We start from the raw sequence: 20,799 nt of genomic DNA on the forward strand, positions 1-20,799 counted from the left end.
CTCAGACAGTTTCTGAGAGGAATTAAAAATGTAAAACCTCCCAGGAAACCTCCATTGCCAGCATGTGACTTGAACTTTGTGCTAGAAAAACTGACTCTACCTCCTTTCGAACCAGCAGCTACATCAGAATTGCAATACTTATCCTGGAAGACTGCTTTCCTGCTGGCAATAACTTCAGCAAGAAGGGTCTCTGAGCTACAGGCATTAATGGCAGTACAACCCTTCCTGATCTTCCATCAAGATAGAGTGGCCTTGAGAACAAATCCTACATTTATGCCTAAGGTGGTATCCAGAGTCTCTTTAAATCAGGCTATCCACCTTCCTACATTCTTCCCCAATCCACAGAACAGGGGAGAAAAGCTCTTGCATACCTTGGACGTACACAGACAATTACGCTACTACCTGGACAGGACAAAAAACAATAGAAAAACTGACCAGCTTCTGGTAGCATATGCAACAGGAAAGGAAGGAAAACCAATTTCTAAACAGACAATCTCCAAATGGATAGGAAATTGCATTAGATTTTGTTACTCCTACCATGGAAAGAAAACTCCAGAGAACATCAGGCCTCACTCCACAAGGGCTACAGCCACTACCACAGCTTTCTTACGAGGAGTGGCTACCAAGGACATTATAGAGGCTACTACTTGGACCTCCGTGCATACATTTGCCAAGCATTATAATTTACCTCTATACTCTAGATTCCGTGCTGGCTTTGCCACTGCTGTTTTGCAAGGGATACTAACTACACCATAATCTACTCTCATTTCCTCCTCCCCTAGCCTAGCTATGGTATTCTACCCATTTGTAAGGACTGCAGATGCATCTTTGAAGGACATAGTACAGTTTTGTACCTACCATAAATGTAGATGTCCAAGAGGAATGCATCTGCAGTCAGGATTACCCACCCTCCTTCCCCTCTGAGGTACTCCTAGGGTACTTACCAATCTTCAGCTAGCTTGGGGGGGATCTATTATGGTGTATTTGTTTGTATATATGTACATACATGCTTATTTTGTGTGTTTGCTCTCTACTATTTGGAATATTTGGCATTTATCCAAATTTAGCCATCCAAGAGGGCACCTGGCATCTGGGGCAAGAAGCACTGAGGAAAATGGTGTCGGCTGATGCCTTTATACCCGAAGAACTGCCGCAATGACGTCGGGTGAAGTGCGACACCAGGGCCAGACCCAGACTTTGGAATCCGGCCGACCGAAGGGCTGCCTGACGACAGGACAACCCATTTGTAAGGACTGCAGATGCATTCCTCTCGGACATCTACATTTATGGTAGATACAAAACTGTACTTTATACCTCATACCATGCTTTTCGGCGCCAAAACTTGGACCGAACCACGAAAGGAGGGGGAGTATCAATATTCGTCAAAGATACCCACACCTCCAGGTTGGCGGCACAGCACAAAGCATCAGAAACTATCCATGTGCAACTAACAGTGGGTAAAACTGCCTTCCAGTTTATAGCCTGCTACAGACCACCCTCCCAAACCCAGGAACCCCACTCGGCCTTCCTGAGAACACTGGAAAATATGAAGGTCTCTCCAAACACCATTATATTGGGCGACTTCAACTACCCAAACATAGACTGGGAGCATTACTCTAGCTCCAACACCCTAGCCCAAAGGTTCCTAGAATTTATAAACTCAAATGCTATGGAACAACTTGTTACCACTCCCACAAGAGGGAAAACATACTGGACCTGATCATCACCAACATGGGGACTCTATGCTCCAGACCAGAAGTGTATCTCTCACTGGTAAGATCAGACCATAAACTAATCTCACTGGATATTCACATCCCAACCCCACCTCCTGCCCAGAAAACCACAGTGAAAACTTCTCTAAAGCAAATTTCACACTCCTCAAAACCGAGGTGGAATCCTTCAAAGCCCCGGGCCTGTGGAAAATACAGCCCAGACCGCAGAATCCTTTATAAATGCATTCTATGAACACCTTCAGGAATGCATGGATCATGCAATCCCAAATAAAACCAAGACCCAATCCTCCAAAGGCAGGCGTCCTGTCTGGTGGACCCCAACCATAAACAAACTATACAATAGAAGGAGGAAGCTACTACATGATAGAGCAAAATCCCAAAAGGGAAGGCATCTCTGATCAGTATTAGCAAAAACTACGGGCACTCATAAAATCGTCTAAGGCCAGCTTCGAGAGAAAAATTGCACAGGACACTAAGGGTAATCACAAGGCTTTCTTTAGTTATGTTAGGAACCTGGGTGGGAATTCCCAGATCTGCTCAGAATTAGTCCAAAATGACAAAAATACACGAACCCACAGACATTGCCAACATCCTAGCTGACAGGTTCAGCGCAAACTTCTCTCCCACCAAAGGGCAAATATCTATCCCAGCAGAGTGCTGCCCCCTTGACATCTCAGATGCTCAGGTAAGAGCCGCCCTCTCCAAAGCAAAAAACACAGCATCAATGGGACCAGACGGTGTCCCGGGCTCTGTCCTACATGAACTCCAAGAAGAGCTAAACCCAAACATAAAACTGCTGTTCAATTTCAGCCTTACTACAGGATATGTACCCAAAGAGTGGCGTACAGCAACAGTGGTCCCTCTCCACAAAGGTGGTGCCTCAACGGATCCTGGAAACTATCGCCCCATAAGCCTGACTAGCTTGGTCTGCAAAGCTATGGAAAGGATCATGGACCTCATAAATAAAGGTATTGGGGACCTACAGACACTGGATCCTACTCAGTTCGGCTTTGTTAAGGGCGGATCCTGCCTCTTAAACCTGGTCGATTTCTTTGAAAGTCACCAAGGCCATTGACGAGGGGAAGGTGGTCCACACAGCCTACCTGGACCATGCAAAAGCCTTCGATACAATAGCCCACTCGGGCATTATAGATGAGCTCCCCAGCTTAAATATAAACCCCTATGTCACTAGATGGGTTGCAAACTGGCTCAAGGACAGAACCCACATGGTTAGAATTGCTGGAGCCATGTCAGACTCCAAACCAGTTACAAGTGGTGTCCCACAAGGCTCAGTCCTGGGACCTCTCTTGTTCGGTATATATTTCTCAGAGGTACAGGCCAACACGGAAGGACTGTGGTTGACCAAGTTCGCAGATGTCTGCAAACTGGGCACCATAATCGACTCTCCAGCCAACACAAGCATCCTCCAAATGGGCCTCATAGAAACAGACAACTGGTGCCAGAGCCATGGCCTCAAGCTAAACGCCAAAAAGTGTATAATCATCCCCTTTGGCAAAAACAAAGTGCCCACAAATTACCACATAGGTGGTAATCCATTAAGTACAGAAGTAATGAGGGACCCGGGGACCCAAGTTGATAGCAGTCTCTCATTTGACAACCACGTGGCCAAAGTGGTTAGGAAAAACATTTTATATAGCCCACCTAATCATGAAGGGATTCACATCTAGATCAGGGGAGGTCATCGTGCCTCTTTACTCATCCCTCATCAGGCCCATAATTGAGTACAATGCCACTTTTGGGATGTACCTTACCAGACACCTGCAGCAACTGGAAAGACCCCAAAAGTACCTCACCAAGAGGATCAAAGGGCTCAAACAGATGCCATATGCTGCCTGGTTAAAGAAACTCCAGCTCTACTCAGTGGCGATCTGTGCCTGACTTATAAAGCCATGTCCAACCCGGAATTAATGGACATGCTGCACCTCAGAAAATCCAAATCCCATCGAGCTGCGCACTCTAGAGACTTGAACCTCAGCACTGAAATAAATAGGACATGCTGGAGGGACAGATTCATAACCCAGAGGCTCCCTTCACTCTGGAATAAAATCCCAGTCCAGGATAGGCAGAGTCCCTCATTGACTCTCTTCAAGAGGAATCTTGATGAGTGGATGGGAGATCGTAGGTTTACCCGGGGTATCACTTCTGTGTCACTGTTAGACAGAGGCACAGTATACTAACCTCGAAAAAGGGCATAGCAAAATTAATTTAAAATGGGTGGCGAAAGCCAAACACACTCTGGCTAGGCTTATAAATGCCCTAGGGCAGATAGCCTAGTATGAACCTATGAACTCGGGAGACCGCGATTCCTTTCGTGGTTCTCCCTGCCGCCACTCCTGATGGGAGGCCTGACTGTGCGTTTCCGGAGCCAGTCGGGGGTCGAATCTCGTTATACCCGGAGGCCTGGCAACACATCACTCAGGACCAATGGGTTCTATGAATAATTTCCGGATGATATGTCATCCCCTTCTCGTCAAATCCCCCTCCAATCAAGAAAATCCCAGATGTTCCACCCAGTCAGAGGGATTACGCAGCTTCAGAAGTTTCAAAGCTGCTCGAAAAAGGAGCCATCCAACATGTCCCCTCAGACCAGATCGGATTAGGGACTTACTCAAGATTCTTTTTTATGCTGAAAAGGACAAGGGGACCTGAGACCCATATTAGATCTCAGCCTGTTGAACACCCACATGCAGAAGTCCAAGTTCCGAATGGTCACATTACAGTTTATTCTCCAATTGTTGGGAAAAGAAGTGCGGATGTGCTCCATCGACCTCAAGAATGCTTACTACCACAAGATGGACAGGGCATCCAGAAGTCACCTACGCTTCCGGCTGGGGGCCAGTCATTTTCAGTTTCGAGCCCTGCCCTTTGGTCTCACCACAGCCCCCAGGGTGTTTACCAAATGCATGGCAGTGATGACTGCTCACTTGAGACGTCAGGGATTCCAAGTGTTTCCATATCTGGACGATTGGCTCCTTACTGCCACCACCAGGCATCTACTAATTCAGAACAGGAACGCTACTATAAACCTATGTCAACAGCTGGGCATCACATTGAACTGGGAAAAAATCTGCCTTGTTGCCCTCACAGCGTGTCACTTGTATAGGCGCAGAACTAAACACCACCCTCATGCGGGCTTTTCTACCACAGGAAAGAATCAGAGTCCTACAACAAGTTCATGCCTTGTTTCCACTGAGAAGAGCAAAGACAAGATGGGTCCTCAACTATTAGGGACAATGGCTGCGACGATTATGTTAGTCCCTCTGGCAAGGTTACATATGAGACTCCTTCAGTGGCTACATTTTGCCCAGTGGTCTCTCCAACGTCTTACACTTTCTTACCCTATTCTACTCACAGACAGGTGCAAACAGGATCTCAGTTGGTGGCTTTGCACCGATAACCTGAATGCAGGAAAGCCCTTCGTTCCTGCATCCCCGATTGCCACGGTGACCACGGATGCCTCCCAGGTGGGGTGGGGGGCATTATCTAGGCAGGACAGTCCAAGGCACGGGGCAAGAGCACGAGATGCATCTGCATGTCAGTGTCCTGGAGATGAGAGCTGTGTTACTATCATTGCAAGCACTTCAGAGCTTTCTTCCTCTCGGGACTATTGCAATCCACTCAGACAATATGTCAGTGGTGTGGTATCTGAACAAGCAGGGAGGAACCAAGTCCTATCCCCTTTGCACAGAGGCCATATGAGTGTGGCAGTGGGCAGTGTCTTCCCAACGTTTTCTGGTGGCAACACACATTCCGGGGAAGTCCACTGTGATCGCAGACAGGCTAAGCAGAGCTATTCTGATGCCTTACGAGTGGTCCCTGAACTGTCAAGTTGCGGAACAGATCTTCCGCAGGTGGGGTCATCCTTGCTGTGACCTCTTTGCCAGCCCCCTCAGTGCCAAATGCAGCAGCTACTTCACATTGTTCCCCCCCTCAGGGACGCTCTAGTCCATGATTGGCCCTCCGGTCTGCTATATGCCTTCCCTCCGGTTCCCTTGCTGTCAAAGGTTATTCAGAAAGCGCAAGCCTTGGGAAGCAGAATGATTCTGATTGCTCCACACTGGCCTCGTCAAATTTGGTTCCCCTTTCTCCATCCTATCGCATGGATGCTCCTTGGATTCTGGACCCACAACCAGACTTACTGACACACGTCAGGGCAGCTCCATCCCTCTCTTCGGACCCTCCAGTTGATAGCCTGGCTACTCCATTTCCGTCATTAGTTAGGCTTCATCATTTCTCACCGGAGGTGGTTCATATTTTATCTTCCTCTCATAAGCCCTTCACCAGGAAGATTTACTGCAGTAAATGGAAGAGGTTTTCAATCTGGGCTCATACCCAAAAGATTGACCCTTACACAGCTCCAATTTCGTCTGTACTGAAGTTCTTGTCAATGCTCTTTAACCAGGGTTCAGCAGCCGCAACCATTCAAGTCCAATTGGCGGCAATTTCTACCTTTCATGTCGCAAACTAACCTAGTCTGATGGCTCATAGACTCTGTAAGGCTTTTCTGAAGGGCACTCTGTTACTTCGTCCTCCGGTATCGGGACCGGTCATGCCTTGGGATTTAAACTTCGTTCTACAGGCTCTTACTTCATCCCCCTTTGAGCCTGCAGCCACTTCTGATTTAAAATTCTTAACTTGGAAGACTGTCTTTTTAGTAGCCATCACATCAGCCAGACACGTTTCAGAGCTTCAAGCCTTATCAGTCAAACCCCCTTATTTGATTTTTCATAAGGACAGAGTTTCTCTCAGACCCAACCCTTCCTTTCTTCCCAAAGTGGTGTCAATCAGTAACCTTAATCAGTCTATTGAGTTGCCAGTGTTTTTTTCCCCAGTTCTCAAACAAGGCAGAATTTTAATTTCACCAATTGGATGTACACAGACAAATACGCTTTTATCTGCACAGAAACAAAGACTTCAGAAAATCTGATCAGTTTGTTTCCTTTTCGGAAAACAGAATTGGGTCTCCTGTCTCCAAAGTCACACTGTCCAGGTGGATCTCCAGTTGCGTTTCCGTCATTTATTCCTCAGGGGGTAAAGATTTACCGTTCCCGGTAAAGGTTCACTCTACTCTGTTTGTATTTACATCTACAGCCTATCAGGCCAGATTGTCTATGGATGATATTTGTGCTGCGGCTACTTGGGCATTTCCTCACACCTTTGTTACTCATTACATGTTGGATGTGGCATCTAGGGGCTGGTCTTCCTTTGGTTCCACAGTGCTCAGGAGTATTTTCCACTAAGCCTCCCAGGATTTAGGTGCTAGGGACGCTGTCCCATGGGTAAGAATGTAGGCGAGATTGGACTACATAACATCAAGAAGTTATGTACTCACCATAACGTTCGATGTATGTAGTACATCTCACCTTACATTCTTACTTACCCCCCCTCCTTCCCCCTTCCTGGGGGATTTAGAGGTTAGGTCTGGTTTCAGAGCTCCCTTCATTCTTGATTTGTTCTTCCTTTCCTTGGGTGTTGTCATGCATGGAGAATGAGTGCTGGTGTTCGCAGAAAACTACATCTGGGGATGTAGAGCGGTGCAGCATGGGATGCCATCTTAGCCCAGCCAATAGAAAGACTTCGAGCTAGAAAAGTTTTGGCCGAGTCGGAGCCGACATTCTGCTCCGAATCCACGAGTACAAATGTAAGGCGAGATGGACTTGATACATCAAACGTTATGGTGAGTACATAACTTCTTGTTTTTGTGTATTACTTTGTTTTACGTGTTTGTGTCTTTCTTGCAAAAATGGGTGAAAATTGTGCCCGTGTGTTGTGCACGTGCGCATGTGTGTGCTGCTTTTTCATTACTCTTCTGAGTTTGGGTTTCACACTAACATATATATATATATATATATATTATATATATATATATATATATATATATATATATATATATATATATATATATATAAATTAATTGCGTGGAATCGTGAAAGTTCAATTTCTTCTGTTTTTTTTTTCTTTTTAATAGGGTGCAGAAACAGCAGTGTAACATCTACATCAAACAGTATGTACAATGTAAATACTTCTCAGCCATTAACAACATACAACTTGAGCTCATTGTCCACAACATCTGGAACTGCTGCTAACTCTGGGGCGGGCGCTGGGGCTATTACTATGGCAGCAGCACAGGCAGTTCAAGCAACAGCACAGGTATGTCAAGTACAGCTGGTTTGAAAAGTTCGATTTTGATTGTAATGCAAGCATGTATTTTTGAACAGCTGTTTATTTTGTTCTGAACAGCATTTAACTCATTCACGCCAGAGCAGCTCAGTAAAAGCTGCCTGCTTAATTCCAGCTTAGGAACAACAGTGCAGCCTGAGCTCATTTTCAGAAAATCCATTTGTAATACCATACAGAAAACAAATGTTCATAACTCTTTTAACTATAAGAGCTAGACTAAAAATGTAAATGCGAAAGTTGTTTGGCAGACACTATCCTTTCCAACAGTGTAAATATTGATAGTGCATATCAAAGGCATTATTACATATTTTGCAAGGAATTCTGATATTGTGCATATTTTTTTACCTTTTTGGAAAAGCAAAGCCCAATATCTTGGTCAATGTACCATGTAGACCCATACAATTTGTATTTAATTTATTTGTATGAATGTCAGCTTTAAAATGATACCCTTAAGCTTTACTGTGTGATGCTCCTTTACAGAGATATTTACAGAATTATGATTAATATAATATTTCTCATAATTGATAAATAAGCAAAGCATAATATCTCATCACCTGTAACAGACAGACATATCAGTGTACAAGTTGACTGTCTCAATGTCAGCTTCAAAATTATGCATCATTTCTGTCATCACCATGCTCCCTTGCAAAGGTATGGGCATAATAATGAGAAGTATTGGAAATGTATCATTTTCATAATCCTGCATGACTAAACAAACTGTGATATCTGTACATGTGTACAGTACACAGACACAGTTCTTGTACCATTTTGTAAGGAGTAACACTGTCTTCAAAATGAGGTATTACTTGGCACACTGACATGTTCCCTTGCAAAGTTATTTACCAAAATATGAAAAAAAATAATAATTTCCATAACCTAAGTTCAAAACAAATTTTGATATCTGTGCATGTGTACATCATACAGGCACAGTTCTTTTACCATGTTGGAACTATGAATACTGTCTTCAAAATGAGGCATTACTTAGCACGTTCAGATGCTCCCTTCCAAAGTTATTTACCAAAATATGAAAAACATCATAATTTCCATACCCTGAGTCCTAAACAAACTGATATCTGTACATGTGTACAGCATTCAAACCCAGTTGTTTTATCATGTAGACGCATATGATTGTAAATGTACACATTCTAGGTGTAGCCAACATACTGCTGAATGGGTACATGTAAAGAGAAAAAGCAAGGTAAGGACCGCCACTCTACTAATGAACCCAGGGCAGGCATGGGACTTCAGTGGCATATAAGGCCGTCTGATCTGTCCGATACCTGTGCTGGCTACCCACTCAGACAGCTGATACCACTACAGTCTCACAACCCCCTTCAGTGTCAGCAGTCTGCCATACCTATGCCTTTTCTCTGTATGTGTCCATTCAGCAGTGGAACTAAGGGATCAAGTTCTGTATTACTAAGCCCTTGCTGTCTTCTAAACTCTACACATGCCTGCAGGATGGTTACTGACGTATTTGATTGTACGTGGTAACACTCTCCTGAAACAGTTGTTCTTTCTCTGCATCTTCACCAGCTCCTTACCACAGTTATTTGCCAAACTCAGAAAAATATCATATTTTACACAACGCAATTCATAAGGAAAAGCAAATTTGTACCCGTGCACAGCATACATATAGTTTTTTTACAATCTGAAAATGAAGTGTTACTCAGCATGTGTACAGGTTCCCTAACACGTCTTTTCATGTGTTGAAGTGGTGACAACGGTGTTCATAAATATAACAATAGAGTTTTACTTGCCATACTGGTCCTACTTGATCATGGGTGTTTTCCAGTCTTCTCACAAGCTGCATGTTACCAATCCTGCATAGCTCTCCTCACGCCATTGTGGAGGTCAGTCAAGAGCAATGCAATGCGCTCCTCAGTTAGGCGAACGCCATCCCTTCTGAACAGGTGAATATCTTCTGCAGTGATCTTGTCATGGCAGATTGTAGCTCCACCAACCCTGTGCATCAAGCCATGCATGAACCCATTCTGTAAACATCTGGCATTGTGCTCTGCCTGTTGAATGTTTGTTGATCTGGAGTAGTTTACTTAATTTGATCTTCAACCTGTGGGTACCGGATCCATATTGGATCCAAGTTGGCAATTTCACTAGCATCTGCTCTGGGCTCTAAGCTTTTCCCATTACCCATAATACACCTCCACTACCTTCCAACCCCCAGATCTCGTATGTCGCTGCTTGCCATAACCATCGTGATCCTGAGCTCAGAGTCTGTGAGTTGGGTAGTTTGATAATTTAGCAGTTTTTGAAAATTTGTTGAGTGTAGGTTGTTAGTGTAGGATGTTCTCCGTGTTTCATTGTTGCAGTCATTACATTTGGGTAATCTGCTGGCAGGTTGCGCTCAGTCGGCCTGAATAACAAAGTCTTGGGTCCTGCGTCAGTTGCTGTCTCCTTTTTCATGACGTCAGGTCATCAGGGGTATAAAACATGCAGCTGACGCCATTTTATTCAGTCTTTCTTGTGGTGCATTGCCCAAAGCCGAAGCAGTTTGCAAGTGCCAGTCTGCCGACTCCTGAAATTTTCACATTCGAGTTTCAGAACCGAAGTCTTCAAAATAAAGCTAAGTACCCCGTTGGGGAAACTTTTTCTTGCTCCTTACTGATGTCAGAAAGTTAATAATTGCATTACTTGTGGAAAGCAAATACCTCATAAGGATTTTAATTTGTACTGTATTCCTTGCCTAGGCCCAGATCATAATGTGCCTTGCTGTCGGTTTTGTGCTAGATTTAACCAATGCACTATTAAGCGTCGGTATAGTTTTGCATCTGAATATTTTGGATCGAGATTTAATTATCCTGAAATGTCATCTGTTAGCAATCCGACTACCGGAGTTCACAAAAAAACGCAAAGAAAAAGACAGAGACAGACCGGCGAGGTCCAAAACTGATGACGAAGCTTCTCCTAAGCCATTCGCCGGTACTCAGTGAGGCGCTTTCGCAGCCCCTGATACCCGCTACTTTTGCATCGCAGGCCTCTACCGAGACTATTCGGAGTCCAGTATGCCACGAGATTCTCAAGAGTATTGAATCCGCAGATGTCTCTCCCTTGGATGGGTCCGGAGCTGCTGAGCAGACACCGGCTTCTGAGGGTGTTTTCAGGCCTCAACATTGTTATATTAAACCGACGCCAGCCTCAAAAACAAGGTCAAAAACATCTTCTTTGTCTAAACAAATGACGCATGAACCACATGTTCAGACCCCTATGCCTAAAAAATAGATCAAAATGGCTGAGGACTTAATTACCTTGATTAGGGGTTCCCAACCCCCCCCCCCCTGCTAAGAGGCCTAGGCAAGGCACTGATTATGATTCTTCAGATCAGGTTTCCATTTCTTCTGATCAGGAATTTACTATTCTACCCTATGAGGATTCTGATGCAGAGGAATCCATCCCATCTGCATCTCCTCCTGAGGACTACTCTTGTGGAGAGACTTTGTATACTTTAAGGAAACATTTTCACTGGAAGAGTCAGGACTTCTCTGAATCAAAAAAGAGGCTTAGGGATTTCCTTCTTCCTCAGCATAGGCCTTTGGCTATACCGCATGTATTAGACATTGTTGATGATGTGTTTTCGGAATCAAGAATGGCTCCTGATTCCCTCCCTCCAGTTCCTAGTAAGCCAGACAGATATTACAGGATGTCCTTCAAGAATGCAACTGCAGTCATAACATATGGGTTGTCCTGCCTCAGGCAGCCCTCGGTCGGCCGGATTCCAAAGTCTGGGTCCGACGTCGGCTGATGTCGCATTTCTCTCCGACGTCAAAGCGGCTGGAGTACATAAGCATCAGCCGACGCCATCTTCTTCAGTCTTTCTTGCCGTGCGGTGCCCGAAGCAGAAGCAGTTCGCAAGTGCCGGTCGGTCAGCTCCTGTATTCTTCGAATCCGAAGTCATCAAAAAGCTAAGTACCCCGTTTTTTCTTGCCTCAGCCGATGTCAGAAATTACTGAAAAAGTAAATAATTGTTTGGCTTGTGGTAAACAACTACCTCATAAGGATTTCCACTCTTACTGCCTTCCTTGCCTTGGCCCAGACCACGACGTCTCGGCCTGTGCCGCCTGTGCTCGCTTCAACAAGCGCAATCTAAGGCGCCGGGCAGAGTTCGCTGAAGACTTTTTCGGCGAAAAATTCGATTATACATTGCCGTCGGAACTACCAACATCGCATACTCCTAAGAAACGAAAAGACCGGGACCGACATCCTCAGCCCGCGTCTTCCTCTGACACCACGCCAAAACCTACCGCGAGTGCCCCGGTTCCCTCTGAGGCGGTTATTTCACCACTCCGAACCGAAGACACCGCATTACCTCCGATACCGGAGACCACACCGACACCAGTTATTGATTTTCCTCCGGATACTGAAACCGAGGAAATGCCCGAGACCATTGCTGTGGATAAGGTCACTCCTGCACGTGGAGCTGCTAGGCCTCCCATGTCCATGTCTATCAAGGCCTACACACGTGCTAAGGCAGCCAGCAAGACCAAGCACCTTACTGCTAAAGCCTTACCTCAGCCTACTCCTGAAACCCAAATCATGACTATGGCCGCAGACTTAATTTCCATGATCAGAGGTTCACAGGCCCATCCTGAGAGAGGATCCCAGTCTCCTCCTGATAAGAGGCCCAGGGTTGAACCCTCTGACCCTCTCCCTTCAGATGAAGATTCTGAGGACTCTGTTCACTCCGATAGCCAGGAAGAGCCCTTCCAGACCTATGAGGACTCGGATGCAGAGGACTCCATCCCCTCGGCCTCCCCTCCTGAAGATATTTCTTTTGGGGAAGTTCTGCATTCCATGAGGGAACATTTCAAGTGGCAAGGCCAGGAATATTCTGATTCCAGAAACCGCCTTCGAACCTTCCTTAAAAAGCCACAACACAGGCCCTTAGCTATACCTCCTGTGCTTGATGTTTTGGATGATCTATACTCTGACTCCAGTGTTACCCCTGATACTCTTCCTCCTGCTCCTGCCAAGCCTGATAGATACTATAGGGTCCCAGAAACACATTCTCATTTCTTTAGAGCCCATGCTGTTGATTTAGAAACATTTCACAGGGACCAAAAGGGGTTTCAGCTACCACCTCCAAAAATCCTTTGCCTTCCAACAGGGAAGCTAGGTCATTAGAGAGATGGGGAAAGAAGGTTTACACCTCCACTACTTTATCTATGAGAGCTCTCAATTGTCTCTTTCATATGTTTCAATATCAGGATTACCTGTTAGATGATTTACAGAAAACATTGGCCTCTTCTGAACCTTTAGATAGGAAGTCTTTGCAGGAGGCTGTACATAATTCTCAGCAAGTTAGCAATCACTTTCTACAGTGTGGATATGATGCATTGGAAGCTTCATGTAGGGCAGCTATGACAGGGGCGGTCATTCGTAGGCATGCATGGTTAAAAGAACAACCTCTACCACATCATGTTAAGGCAAAACTTCTTGATGCACCCTTGGAAAAGAACAAGCTTTTTGGTGCTAATGCTAAAGATGTGTTAATGTCCATTGAGGAAAAAGCCAAGTCAGCTCAGACAATCAAAGACTTCCTCCAGGTTCAGCCACCCAGATTCAGCAGGAATTGGCCTTGTAAAAACTGGTCCTTTCCTAACCTGAAAGATTTCAAAGGGGTAAAAGCAGGCGTGGCCGAGGAAGAGGACAATACAGAGGTTCTTACAGGGGACGACAATGGCAGCCAGCAAACCAAAGAAGTGACACAGGGGTTTCTCCTGCCCCACAGGGACAATCTCAATGACTTTCCTCTACTTCCGCTGACCAAGGAGCAAACAGAAGCTCCTTTGGGCGGAAAATTATCTCTGTTTTCAGACAATTGGCACAGACTGACAAAGGACAAATGGATTTTGGACATTATAGACCAAGGTTACAGGTTCCACTTTCATACCTTGCCAAGAAAACAAGGCATGCCAAACCTACCACAAAACCAGAGAGCAGAGGCTATCAAGCAAATTTCTCTGCTTGCTCACATCAAAGCAATAGAAAAGTTTCACAACAAGAACAAGGCCAGGGGTTTTATTCAAGACTGTTCCTTGTTCCAAGAAAAGAAACTCAATGGAGACCAATATTGGATTTGTCCGCATTAAACACCTTCCTCATAGTACCAAAGTTCAAAATGCTGACTCTACAGCAACTCCTTCCCATGCTAGGCAAGGGGTCTTGGCTGATTACTCTGGACCTCAAGGAGGCATACCTGCATGTCCCTATCAGACACAGCTGCAGAAGATACCTCAGATTTCTTGCAGGGCCAGAGCATTATCAATTCTCAGCATTGCCATTTGGCTTATCTACTGCGCCCAGAGTATTCACGAAATGCCTGGCTTCAGTAATTGCTCATTGCAGGCTCCAGGGGATCCAAATTTACCCGTACCTGAACGACTGCCTCATACAAGCGGACGACAAACTGATTTTGACAAAAAACTTGAATTATGTCATACAATTGCTACAGGCTCTGGGATACACAGTCAACTTCCAAAAGTCAAGACTACAGCCATCCCAACAAATAACCTTCTTAGGAGCCAATCTAAACACAGCCTCTCAAATGGCTTACCTGACAAAAGACAAGCAAAAGAAGTTAACTCATTACTTCAAAGGTTTGGCAAAGCTCACCCAGATGACTGCAAGGAGATTCCTACAGGCCCTGGGTCACATGGCATCCTGCATTCTCCTGGTTCCATTAGCAAGACTACACATGAGAAAACTTCAATGGTACCTAAAAAGCTTATGGTCTCAACACAGCAACAACCTAGAGACAACCATACCGCTCATTCCATGCCTGCAAAAGGAATTTCTATGGTGGGCCTCGGTAAGCCAGGCAAACACAGGTATGTCGTTCAAAAAGCTTCAGATAACACAGACCATGACCACAGACGCCTCAGACCTTGGATGGGGGGGGCGCACATGGAGGGCAGATGTATTCAAGGACAATGGTCTCTAAAGGAAACACATCTGCATATCAACCAAAAAGAAATGCTGGCAGTAATGCATGCCATCGAGGCCTTTCGGCAACAACTTCAGCAAGGCCACCTGCTAATACGGACAGACAACACCACTGTGATGTGGTACATAAACAAGCAGGGGGGCACTCATTCTTAACCCCTTTGCAGACTGACAATGAATCTTTGGGAAAAATCACTGAGCCTAAACATACAGCTGCAATCCCAGTTTGTTCCAGGCAAAGACAATGTGCTGGCGGACAGCCTAAGCAGGAATTTCCTAGACCCCCACGAGTGGAGGTTACATCCAGAAATATTCATACGACTCACCTCGACATGGAGCAGGCCAGAAGTAGACCTATTTGCCTCCCACCTCAATCATCATCTACAAAAGTTCTGTTCAAGGACATATCATCCACAAGCATGGAAAATAGATGCTCTCTCATTCAACTGGAACTTCCTAAAAATTTATGCATTCCCACCTCTGCCACTGATGACCACAGTATTATTAAAGATCAAAGCAGAGGAGCCCAAGGGGATCCTAATAGCTCCAGACTGGCCAAGACAACACTGGTATCCACTACTACGGAGCATATGTCACAACAAAAAGTGGGCCCTTCCCCAATGGCCCCAACTTTTGACTCAACACAACTTCAAGACAGTACATCCCAACATTCAGACGCTGCAGCTAACAGCTTGGGAGATCCCATGAATAACCTCAATCTGTCTCTCTCCAAGGAAGTTAAGCGGATACTAACAGAAGCCCGAAGACCATCCACCAGAAAGATTTACTCAGCAAAATGGAAGAGATTCAGCATTTGGAATACCAGCAAGGTTCATGATGCATCATTACTGAACATCCCACTCATTCTGGAATATTTGGCAGATATGCTACAGAATGAACTCTGATATTCTTCCATAAAAATACATGCTTCAGCTATCTCAGCTAGATACAACACTGATCCACCTGTGTTTTCACATCCTTTGTTAAGGCAATTCCTTAGGGGAATCAAGAATATAAAGCCACCAAGAAAGGCTCCAGTACCAGCTTGGGACCTCAACTTTGTCCTAGAAAAACTGACTCTACCCCCCTTTGAGCCAGCAGCTTCTGTGGACTTACAATTTCTCTCATGGAAGACAGCTTTCCTGTTGGCAATTACCTCAGCAAGAAGGGTTTCGGAATTACAGGCCCTAATGGCAATACCACCATTCATAACCTTTCACAGAGACAGGGTCTCCTTACGAACCAACCCTACCTTTCTGCCAAAAGTGGTATCTGGGGTTTCTTTAAATCAAGCAATTCACCTGCCTACCTTCTTTCCCAATCCTGAGAACAAAGGAGAAAGACTGTTGCATACCTTGGACATTCACAGACAACTTCGCTACTACCTGGACAGAACCAAGACCAGTAGGAAGTCTGATCAGCTTTTTGTAGCTTACGCCCCTGGAGTACAAGGGAAAGCAATTTCCAAACAGACTATTTCAAAATGGATTGGACATTGCATCAGATTCTGTTATTCCTTCCATGGAAAGAGTGTACCAGCCAATGTCAGACCACACTCCACCCGAGCTACAGCCACCTCTACAGCTTTTTTAAGAGGGGTGCCTACAAAAGACATTCTAGAAGCTGCTACATGGAGCTCTGTGCATACATTCTCCAAACACTACAACCTCCCTTTATATTTCAGATCCAGAGCAGGCTTTGCTTCGGCAGTCCTGCAGGGATTGATAGCTACACCATCCTTTTCTTAGAGCATTCCACCTCCCCCAGCTAAGCTATGGTATTCAACCCATATGTTATGACCGCAGTTGCATTCTTGAAGGACATAGTACAGTTTTGTACCTACCATAAATGTAGATATCCGATAGATATGCAACTGCAGTCGGGCTTTCCCTCCCTCCTTCCCCTCTATGCCTTGGGTCCACTCCTCTCCCTGTTATCCTTAGCTGGGGATATCTGTTATGGTGTATCTGTTTATTGCTTATTTATTTGTCTGGAAACCTGTTTTTGTCTTCCAATTTGATTACAGCCTTCCTTGGAGGGCACCTGGCATCTGGGGCAAGAAACACTGAAGAAGATGGCGTCGGCTGATGCTTATGTACTCCAGCCGCTCTGACGTCGGAGAGTAATGCGACATCAGCCGACGTCGGACCCAGACTTTGGAATCCGGCAGACCGAGGGCTGCCTGAGGCAGGACAACCCATATGTTATGACTACAGTTGCATATCTATCGGACATCTACATTTATGGTAGGTACAAAACTGTACTGTTCCTGACTCCCACAAATTTCTATTCAAAAATCCTGCTGCTGATCCAGAGACTATTTCTCAGGGTCCCAAGGGTGTAAAGGCCTCTACAACCAAAAATCCTACCTCCTCTGATAGAGATTCCAGGGTGCTGGGTAGATGGGGAAAGAAGGTTTATACGTCTGCTACCTTGGCAATCAGAGCCTTAAACTGCCAGTTTCATATGCTTAAATATCAACAGCATGTTATGGGTTTACTGAAACAGAAAATGATGTTGATTTCTGATTGTGTGTTTAATAGAGTTACAGGAATTATTGCATTCAGCAGAACAGGTTGGAAAACATACTTTGCAATGTGGTTTTGATTCCTTAGAGGCCTCTTGCAGGGCCGCAGTGACTGGATCTGTGATTAGAAGGCATGCCTGGCTCAAGGAGCAAAATCTGCCTGATCATGTTAAAGCTAAATTGTTGGATGCCGCCTTGCAGCATGATACTCTGGTAATAAGGCAGAAGAGGTTTTAAAGAAAATGGAAGACAAAGCTAAATCTATGCAAACTGTGAAAGATTTCTTGCAAGTGCAGCCACCCATGTTTAGTAGGCACTGGCCTACTGAAAATTGGTCCTTTCCTGTGTCCAACAGAGCCACTCAAGGCAAATCCAGGTGCTCAAAAGGCTCCAGATACCGATCACAGGGTTCTTACAGGTCAAAGCAATGGGGTGCCTCCACCTCCAAATCTGGAGGAAACAAAACACAATCCTACAGTAAGCAGTCTCAATGACTTTCCTCTACCATCACCAAGCACTTATGTTTTGGCAGCCTCCTTGGTGGGAAAACTAGCACTTCATGCTCAAAATTGGCAGTTAATTACCCGGGACGAGTGGGTATTGAACATAGTATCCCAGGGGTACAGATTCATTTCCATACTTTGCCAATTCCAAACGGATGGCCAGATCTGCCACAAAATCAGTGGGCAGATGCTCAGAAACAAGTTATGTCCCTCATGGATGTTCTTCATGTTTCACTGTTGCAGTCATTACATTTAGGTAATCCTGCTGGCAGGTTGCCCTTAGCCGGCCTGAATTCCAAAGTCTTGGGTCCTGCGTCGGCTGCTGTCACCCCTTCCCTGATGTCAGGGGTATAAAAGAAGCAGCCAACGCCATTTTCTTCAGTCATTCTTTCCGTGCTGTGCCCGAAGCAGAAGCAATTTGCAAGTGCCGGCCGGCCGACCCCTGAGATTTTCGTGTTTGAGTTTCAGATCCGAAGTTTTCAATAAAGCTAAGTACCCCATTGGGGAAACTTTTTTCTTGCTCCAAACCAATGTCAGAAAAAGTTAATAATTGTATTTCTTGTGGAAAGCAAATACCTCATAAGGATTTTCATTCTTATGGTATTCCTTGCCTAGGCCCAAGATTTTGCTTTAAACTTTTTTGGACGCTGGTTTAATTATCCTGAAATGTCATCGGATAGCCATCCAACTACCGGAGTTTACAAAAAAACGCAAAGAAAAAGAAATACAACCGAGGCCCAAACCAACGAAGCTTCTCCTAAGCCAGTCGCCGGTTCTCAGTGAGGCGCTTTCGCAGCCCCTAACACCCGCTACTTTAGAGTCGCAGGCCGCTACCGGATCCCACGTGGAGTCGGCCATGCCGCTGGATACTCAAGGTAATCCCTCAGATGGGTCCGGAGCCGCTGAGCAGGCACTGGTTTCTGAGGTTGTATTCAGACCTAAACATCTTTACATTAAAACGACTTCAGCATCAAAGGCAAAGACTAAAGCACCTTTTAAAACAAGGAAACAAACTCAAGAGCCACGTGGACAGGCCTCTATGCCCAAAAAACAGATATTTTTTTAAAAACCCTGCTGCTGACCCAGAAACTATTTCACAGGGTCCAAAGGGAGTTAAGGCTTCCACTGCAAAAAAAAAACAACCCCCTCTGACAGGGATTCAAGGGCACTGGATAGATGGGGAAAAAAGGTTTACACATCTGCAACTTTGGCTATAAGGGCCTTAAACTGTCAATTTCATATGCTTAAGTATCAGCAACATGTCATGAGATTGCTTAAACAGAAAATGTTGTTAAATTCTGAATGTGCAAAAAACAAGGAAATGCATGATTTATTGTATACAGCAGAACAAGTTGGAAAGCATACTTTGTAATGTGGTTTTGATTCTTTGGAGGCCTCCTGCAGGGCAGCAGTTACGGGTTCTGTAATTAGGAGGCATGCTTGGTTAAAGGAACAAAATCTGCCTGATCATGTTAAAGTTAAATTACTAGATGCACCTTTGTAGCATGATACTTTCTTTGGTGTTAAGGCAGAAGAGGTGTTAAAGAAAATGGAGGACAAAGCTAAATCTATGCAAACTGTCAAAGAATTTTTACAAGTACAGCCACCCAAGTTTAGTAGACACTGGCCTACAAAAAATTGGTCCTTTCCTGTATCAGACAGACCTCAAAGGGGCAGAACCAGACGCCCTAGGGGTAGATCCCAAGCGCAAGGTTCTTATAGGCCCAAGCAATAGGGTGCTTCTACCTCCAAAGCTGGAGAAGATAGATCACAAACATACAGAAAACCGTCCCAATGACTTCCCCCTGCCTGCACCAAGCACTTATCTTCTAGCAGCACCCTTAGAGGGAAAATTAGCACCTTTTTGCTCAAAATTGGCACATCATAACCCAGGACAAGTGGGTTCTAAACAGTGTCACAAGGACACAAGTTCTGTTTCCATTTCCATACTATGCCAAAGGCAAACGGATGGCCAGATCTGCCAAAAAATCAATGGGCATAGGCGCAAAAACAAGTCTCATCCCTCATGGACATGGGGGCCATTCAGCAAGTACCAGAGCAAGAGCAGGGACAAGGATTTTACTCAAGACTGTTCTTGGTACCCAGAAAGGACAAGGCCTGGATGCCGATACTGGACCTATCTATTCTGAACACTTTCCTGGAAATTCCAAAATTCAAAATGTTGACTTTGCAGCAGCTTCTGCCCATGTTGGGCAAGAATGCCTGGCTTGTGACTTTAGACCTAAAAGAGGCATATCTGCATGTTCCAATCAGACAATCATGCAGACGATACCCAAGATTCAAGGCTGGTGCAATACATTACCAATTCTCTGCACTGCCCTTTGGCTTATCTACTGCGCCCATGGTCTTTACAAAATGCCTGGCACTAGTAAATGCATTCTGCAGACAAAGAGGAATACAAATATATTCTTACTTGAGCGACTGTCTCATTCAAGCAGAGAACAAGGACATTCTTCTTCAACATCTGGCGTTTGTGAAAAGACTTCTATCATGCCTAGGGTACACAGTCAACAAAAAGAAATCAAAACTAGTACCCTCACAAGAGATAACATTCCTGGGTGCAAGCTTGAATACAACCGCCCAGATGGCTTATCTCACGCCAGACAAACAAAGGCAACTGACTACCTATTTCAAAATGCTGGCAGCAAAGGCCCAGTTATCTGCAAGAAAAATTCTGCAGGCTTTGGGGCTTCATGGCATCCTGCATCGTACTAATTCCATATGCAAGACTGTATATGAGGAAACTTCATTGGTACCTAAAAAGTGTTTGGACTCAATATTGCCACAGCATGGAAACAGTCATTACTCTCATTCCATGCCTGCAACAGGAGTTTCGATGGTGGGCAAAGGCTTG

The 20,799-nt window shown here is 45.1% G+C and overlaps 1 protein-coding gene across 2 annotated transcripts in view; it reads left to right on the top strand.

The window, feature by feature from the left end:
• ING3 (inhibitor of growth family member 3) overlaps positions 1–20,799 on the top strand; it is a 671,267-nt gene that overhangs the window by 359,588 nt on the left and 290,880 nt on the right. For both annotated transcript variants that reach the window (XM_044088740.1, XM_044088739.1), the window contains one exon: positions 7,723–7,904. In XM_044088740.1, the coding sequence (XP_043944675.1) occupies positions 7,723–7,904 (182 nt within the window). The remainder of the gene's footprint in view (positions 1–7,722; positions 7,905–20,799) is intronic.

The sequence above is a fragment of the Protopterus annectens genome, chromosome 11.part0, assembly GCF_019279795.1.
Source record: "Protopterus annectens isolate FY-2018-M chromosome 11.part0, PAN1.0, whole genome shotgun sequence".
Classification (NCBI taxonomy): domain Eukaryota; kingdom Metazoa; phylum Chordata; order Ceratodontiformes; family Protopteridae; genus Protopterus; species Protopterus annectens.